The 7,272-nt window shown below is 31.7% G+C and overlaps 1 protein-coding gene across 1 annotated transcript; it reads left to right on the top strand.

The window, feature by feature from the left end:
- Nucleotides 1-2,872: 2,872 nt before the first annotated feature.
- On the top strand, nt 2,873-6,753 carry LOC145620553 (lysine histidine transporter-like 8). The gene is made up of 5 exons (XM_081675245.1): nt 2,873-3,394; nt 4,083-4,219; nt 4,338-4,765; nt 5,737-5,868; nt 5,992-6,753. The coding sequence occupies exons 1-5, from the start codon at nt 2,895-2,897 to the stop codon at nt 6,478-6,480; spliced, it is 1,686 nt and encodes a 561-aa protein (XP_081531371.1). The 5' UTR covers nt 2,873-2,894; the 3' UTR covers nt 6,481-6,753.
- Nucleotides 6,754-7,272: the final 519 nt, after the last annotated feature.

Raw genomic sequence — 7,272 nt, 5'->3', positions numbered from 1 at the left:
AGACCATGAGTTTATAGATCACTCCACCCACCTTGGATCGAGCCCAAGGTGAACATTGCTCATAATCAATAATTTAGCTTTCGGCTTGTAACCCCCAACACCCTAATTAAGGCCCCAATCCAACAGGGAATGACACATAAACATTAAACAATGCTAAAGTTTTAGTGACAAAGGAAAGTGGCTTCTTTCACAAAGTTCCCTGTAATTATGGATTGCCAAATTATAAGGGAAGCTTTTCACCAACAAATAATAACAAAATAAAAAAAGGATGGTACCAAATTATTAAACAAATAAATAAAGAGATTATAATGTGGCAGCCAATTTTGTAGTCCTCACTATACTTTGACAACCGCCAAGGAAATACCAGGTCAACCTATATCTTTATCTCACCAACCTGCTTTGACTTTTCTACTCCCACTTTATAAATTTATACGTAGTACTATACTCTCGTATTTTTATTCCACTACTTTCTCTCCTTTTCACTATTTTTTCCGCTTATTATCCAACATTAATTAGCAATGTAAGTATGTAACTACTTATATCTCACAAGTCATAACAGAATTCGGCCCTGTTCTTTTGAGCTTCTGGGCAGAGCAGAGCAAAGCAGAGCAGATTGAAGCAGAGCAAAGCAGAGCCGAACAGATTTCATTATTATTATTAGTATTATTATTATTATTACTATTATTATTATTATTATTATTACTATTATTATTATTATTATTACTATTATTATTATTATTATTACTACTACTACTATTACTATTACTATTATTACTATTATTATTATTATTATTATTATTACTACTACTACTACCACTACAACTACTACTACTACTACTACTACTATTATTACTATTATTATAATCATTAAATTTTATTATTAAATATTAATTATTATTAATAATATTAATATTATTAAATATTAATTATATTATTATTATTTTTATTATTATTAAATATTAATTATATTATTATTATTAATATTATTAAATATTAATTATTATTATTATTATTAAATATTAATTTTTAATATTATTATTATTATTAAATATTAATTATTATTATTAAATATTAATTATATATTATTATTATTAAATATTAATTATATATTATTATTATTAAATATTAATTATATATTATTATTATTATTAAATATTAATTATATATTATTATTAAATATTAATTATTATTATTATTAAATATTATTTATTTATTATTATTATTAAATATTAATTATTATTTCATTAAGTATTAATTATTTATTATTATTATTAAATATACATTATTATTATAATAATTCAATATTAAGTATTAATTTTAAGCAGGGCAGGGCAGAGCAGAGCAGTGCAGATTGAAGCAGAGCAGAGCAGATTTCAGCAGAGCAGAGCAGAGCAGAGCAGAGCAAAGCAGAGCAGAGCAGAGCAGAGCAAAGCAGCTCTAAAGAACGGGGCCTTCCTTTATTAAGATTTATGATGCGCGTACTTTTTACGAAACATGAGTTGGACTTAATTGTTTCCCTACCTTATAAAAAGTAGAAAACTACTCTTATGAATATCCCTACCTTATAAAAAGTAGAAAACTACTCTTATGAATAGTGTAATGCCAATTATACCCTTCAAAGTGTGTATTTACATACATACCCTCATTAATATGTACAAGATATTTTTAATGAATAGTGTTTAGACAACTATACCCTCTAAAATATTTATTTACTTTTATGTTTTCATTAATGTTAGTTATCTTGAACATTTATACCTCCTAAATATAGTTGATTATATATTTCTCTTATTGTTAATTTAACTAAATTTGTGATTTAAAAGCCAAACCAAAAAAATCTTCTAGATATGACTAGCTTTGACGCGTGCATCGCGCGCGTTAGCTGCCCTAGTTACATTAAAAAGGTGAAAGACCAACATAATATCAGGACGGGTGATAAGAATCATTGATTCCAGAATTACTTCTAATCGAGAGGGGATTTTTAACTAGGCCAACATACCTATCTCTCGCTCTCACTAACAATAAAATATGTATAAATGTTTACTTATCACTTAAATTAGTACTCGTAATTGATCTATTGGTAAGAATTGTATGATTATATCTCACAATATCGAGGCTAGTGAGGATTCTCTTACTCATCTCTTATTATACTTCCTGCTGAATTTAAAAGCATATCACTTATTCTTTTCGGATGCTTTATTTTTGTTTGGTTGTTGCGCTTGACTTATAGACGCAAACCTCTTGCTGGTCAGAGAATTTACATTTTAATAATAGCAAATTAAGGTTAGTGCTATACCACTATATACTATATATGCATGCTATGATATACCCCATATATAAACATGTAATATAAATGCTTGTGCTACTTTTTGACCATAAAATACATTTTTGGGAAGCATATATACGTAGAAGTCTTAATTAATTTTAACTAATCTCTTATCAACATAACTAAAATGCTTGATTCAATTCACACACGTATAATTCAACTTCAACAACACTAAAAAATAAATCAACATATATACGGTCAATCGGTCATGTACGGTCCAATATTATAAACAAGCTAGCTGTTCCCATTAACATCAACCGAATCATCCAGGAAATGCCAAAAAATAATTAGATAACATCACCTAGGTAATTTATATAATTACAAAAATAATATTAATCTCATAACTTTAATATTTTCACAGTCACACCAAACCCCATTTAGAAAGAAAGAGGAAATGTTGAATAACTTAACTATTACACCTACTCATCAATCCACTCTTCATGCATGGCCCATTTATTCTCAATTATTCATATTCCTACTTGACATATTGTCATATACTATATATATGTAACACTTCTCTAAAGTCTAAAATTAAAACATAACGTAAAGTTTAGCAAACAACAACGCAAAAATGAGTGAAGCTAGGGAGATATACTCAGCCCCTCTAACACCTAGATCAGGCACGGCCACCCCAAAATCGGGCACGGTCACACCAATGACACCACCAATATCCGCCCCGCCATCACAGTTTCATTCCCCATCGTTATCCCGGTCACCTCTCCTTTCATTTAATGAGAACGTCGAGCCTATAAATGGTCTTAATGAGACTAATAATAATAAAACCCCTAAAGGGTCTAGGCCTAGGACGCCGGTCCAATTCATTAGTCCATTGGCTAGTCCACTTAGAAGGGCTATAACCCCTTTGGCTAGCCCGTTGAGGAGAGCCATTACACCGATAGCTAGCCCACTTAGGAAGGCGATTAGCATGACTAAGCTTGATCCTCAAGACGCTTGGCTTCCTATTACGGAGTCTAGGAATGGGAATGCGTTTTATGCGGCTTTTCATACTCTTTGTTCTGGGATTGGAATTCAAGCTCTTGTTCTTCCTGTTGCTTTTACTGTCCTTGGTTGGTAAGTTATAATTCCCTAATAATCTTCCATACATATCTTTGTTTTTTTCTTATTCTTGCAATTTCTTTCAATATTTTAAACCGTCCAATTTTATGTAAATACGTGAATGAATTATGAATCAACCCCATTTAGACATTTTATCTTATATCGTAAATTCATAATACTAATCACTAAATTTAGACATTTTTTTACCATCTAAGAGTTTTAGTGTTTTAGAAAAATGAAAAAAAAAAATATAAGTTATAGAAATTGAATTTTAGAGACGGAAGTGTTTCATCAAATGTGGTAATTGCGTAAGAATTGAAAAGACATGCATGCATGTGATGCTTCTTCCCTACATAAAACATGTGTATTGGAATATAAGTCCATGACAAAATTAGGTAAATTTGCCTTTTATTGTATGTGATCGTTGGGCAGAATAATTTGACTTTTTAATCTTCTTCAAATAATTTAGTTCAAATTATGTTGACACTATAGCTTTGGTCAAACCACCCCTCTACTATTCTCACCCACCCAAAAGCATAGTGAGACGTCATTGCATGTTTGTACATTTGTTATCATACGAAAATTTACTCTATCTGTTCCAATTTAGTTACCCTAGTTTGTACGTATTGGTAATTCGGTATGTATGTAATGGTTTGGTTTGCTTGATTCGACTTATCAATCTAACTTAAACTTGATGGTGCAGGACATGGGGAATCATCTGTTTAACATTAGCCTTCCTATGGCAACTTTACACCCTCTATCTACTTGTACAACTCCACGAATCAACCGAAACGGGTGTTCGTTACAGTCGTTACTTCACGCTATGTATTGCAGCTTTTGGTACGTTACTTACCAAGAACTAACAACCTTGCTTGAACAGTTGAACTTAATTGTAGTAATAAAAATTTAAATCAAAGATAATGTGACTAATATTATCTTAATTGGAATTGGTTGGCAGGTGAAAAAGCAGGCAAGCTAATGGCAATGTTCCCATACATGTACTTATCAGCTGGCACGTGCGTGCTTCTGATTAGTATAGCGGGGTCCACGTGCAAAATATTCTTCCAAATTGTATGTGGGCAAGATTGTATGGCTAAGCCCTTAACCTTAACGGAGTGGTACTTGGTGTTTACTTGTGCGGCCGTGGTGTTGTCTCAATTACCAAACATGAACTCTATTGCTGGTGTTTCTTTGATCGGCGCCATCACCGCCGTGGCATACATCACCATTATATGGGCCGTGTCCGTCGCTAAGCATGCTCTACCCGGAGTGTCCTATGAGCCGGTCCGATCTGCATCCACTATTAAGAATGTGTTTAGTGTCCTTAATGCGCTTGGGATTATTGCTTTTGCTTTTAGAGGCCACAATCTCATACTCGAAATTCAGGTAATAATTTATTCAAGTTAACAATGTACTTACTATACATTTATTCAATCTCTATATTATTTTAAATCATTTATAAACGTATTTGGTATTACATTTTTAGACCGCTAGTTAATATTATACTCCCTTTGTTTCAAAATTTCTTAGTGGTAGTGGACAGTAAGGTGGTTAATGAAACTAATTTCTACTCAATTATTTACCTAGTCAACAATATATATAATTGTTATGTGTAAGTTGCCAACTAGCTAAGCAAGGTGAATGATTTTTATGAAACTCTATACCTAAATGGACCGTCCTCTTTCAATTTATGACTTTGACCTATTCTTAAGCCAATTTAGAAAATCAATCAACATAGTTGTATTAAATGCCATTTGAAATATAGGAAAAATCTTTAGTAGGTTGTTGGTGTGGAATACAGTGGTTTGGTGAGCGTATGAAATGAAGAAAAGTAGTCTTCAAAAGAGTCTTTATTTTGTCATTTTTCAGTGCTAGCCGCATCAAAAATTTTATTGTTTTTTTTATCTTCAATTCATAGTTTCTTGGTAGGTGTCTTTCAATTGTTCAAAGTCGGTTTCAAGGGCTAATTTAAGTCAAATGATGTTATCGCATATTACATCATGTTGTTAGTGTATCAACGTCTATATGTTATTAGTTTTTGCTCACTTTATGTCACAATGTGTTCGTTAATTAGATTCTTAAGAGTCATATACTCAATTTACTTTAACGATCTAGGTTAATCCATGTCTTTATCAAGCTCTATAATAGAATGACACGTAAAACAAAGATAGAAAAAGACGAGTTGGTAGGTGGTTCTAATTTTATTTATGTGAAAATAAATTAAACTAATTGAATATGATATATGGATACAAAATAGATCATGGACACATGTGCACGATGTAATTTAACTTTATATCTTAAGTACGAAGCATGAAACATGACTAATAGTATGAATGATTTTGTTGTTATTATTTCAGGCAACAATGCCTTCAAGCGAGAAACACCCATCAAGGGTACCGATGTGGAAGGGTGTCCAATCCGCGTATGTTCTTATTGCAATGTGCTTGTATCCTCTTGCAATTGGAGGCTTTTGGGCTTATGGAAACAAGGTAATTACTAATTCACTTTTTTTTTTTAAAAAAAAAAAATAACTATGCTATGATTATTAATAAGTTTTCATGTTATAAGTAATTATAATGTACTAATTTTTGTTATAAATATATTGTATGTAGATACCACAAGATGGGGGCATGCTAACAGCCTTGTACCAATTCCATGGACGTGACACATCCCAATTCATCCTAGGCCTAACAAGTTTATTCGTGATTGTTAACGCCCTAAGTTCGTTCCAAATCTATGGTATGCCGATGTTTGATGACATTGAGTCAAAGTACACCATGCGAAAAAAGAAGCCATGCCCGTGGTGGCTACGAGCTTTGTTCCGAGCACTATGTGGGTTCCTATGCTTCTTCTTCGCGGTTGCATTCCCCTTTGTCGCAAGCTTTGCTGGACTTATCGGAGGGATTGCCTTGCCCTTAACCTTAGCCTACCCTTGTTTTATTTGGATAGTTTTGAAAAAACCTAAAGCTTATGGTCCAATGTGGTGCCTAAATTGGGGATTAGGGGTCTTAGGGATGGTACTTAGTGTATTAATGATTGCTGCTGGTATTTACGTTGTTATTGCTAATGGGGTTGAATTTCATTTTTTCAAGCCTCACTAATATAATTAAATAAGAAATAAGTAACGCATACGAAGTATGTAATATAATATGGTTGTGTATGTATAATATAAAGTATTTTTTGTAGGTTGGGGTTAGGTGGAAAAAATGTTGCAATGGTCAAATGATGGTGAGTTTGTAACGAGGTGGATTACGTTTGATGTCTTTAGCTAACATGTGAAATGGATCAACGTGTTCCTTTACATGATGAGTGATAAGTTTCAATTTAGGATGTATGATTAGTGTTTGTAATTTCAAGGTTGATATTAATTTTAATTTATTAATTATTTGTAGAAATTATTGTGGACTACTTTACTATATATTGATTGACTTTGTGCACAAAATACACTTACTTGACTTAATCTATGCATCTTTTCTCTTAAAAAATTGTGAAGTGTATTTTTCATTTATTATTTTTAATTCTTGATTTTCTATTGTTAAACACATACCTTAATCAGCTTTTTATAGCAAGATAAATGAAAGCCAAATCTAGCTTAATTCAACTGCCCTCCTATATAAGGCATTCACATTTCTATGGCCATGACTCATGACACAATATTAATGAACACAAAACTAGATGTTTTTGCAACACTTACTTGTTTTTGACCTCTTCCTTACCTTGTTTTTTGCTATAGATTTTTCTTTCATGAGTAAATTTATGCTTGATGAAATTCTTCATTGATTTGTTTTAATAAAAAAAATTGCAACTACCAAATCAGTTTTATCAAGTTTGTGAAAGACGAATTCTATCAATTTGTCACGGCTCCATAGCATAGTTCACATGATTTTCTTCGC

This window comes from Chenopodium album, chromosome 27, assembly GCF_948465745.1.
Source record: "Chenopodium album chromosome 27, dcCheAlbu1.1, whole genome shotgun sequence".
NCBI lineage: Eukaryota > Viridiplantae > Streptophyta > Magnoliopsida > Caryophyllales > Amaranthaceae > Chenopodium > Chenopodium album.
The sequence above is the reverse complement of the archived record's forward strand: the minus strand, read 5'-3'. Positions and strand labels throughout refer to the sequence as shown.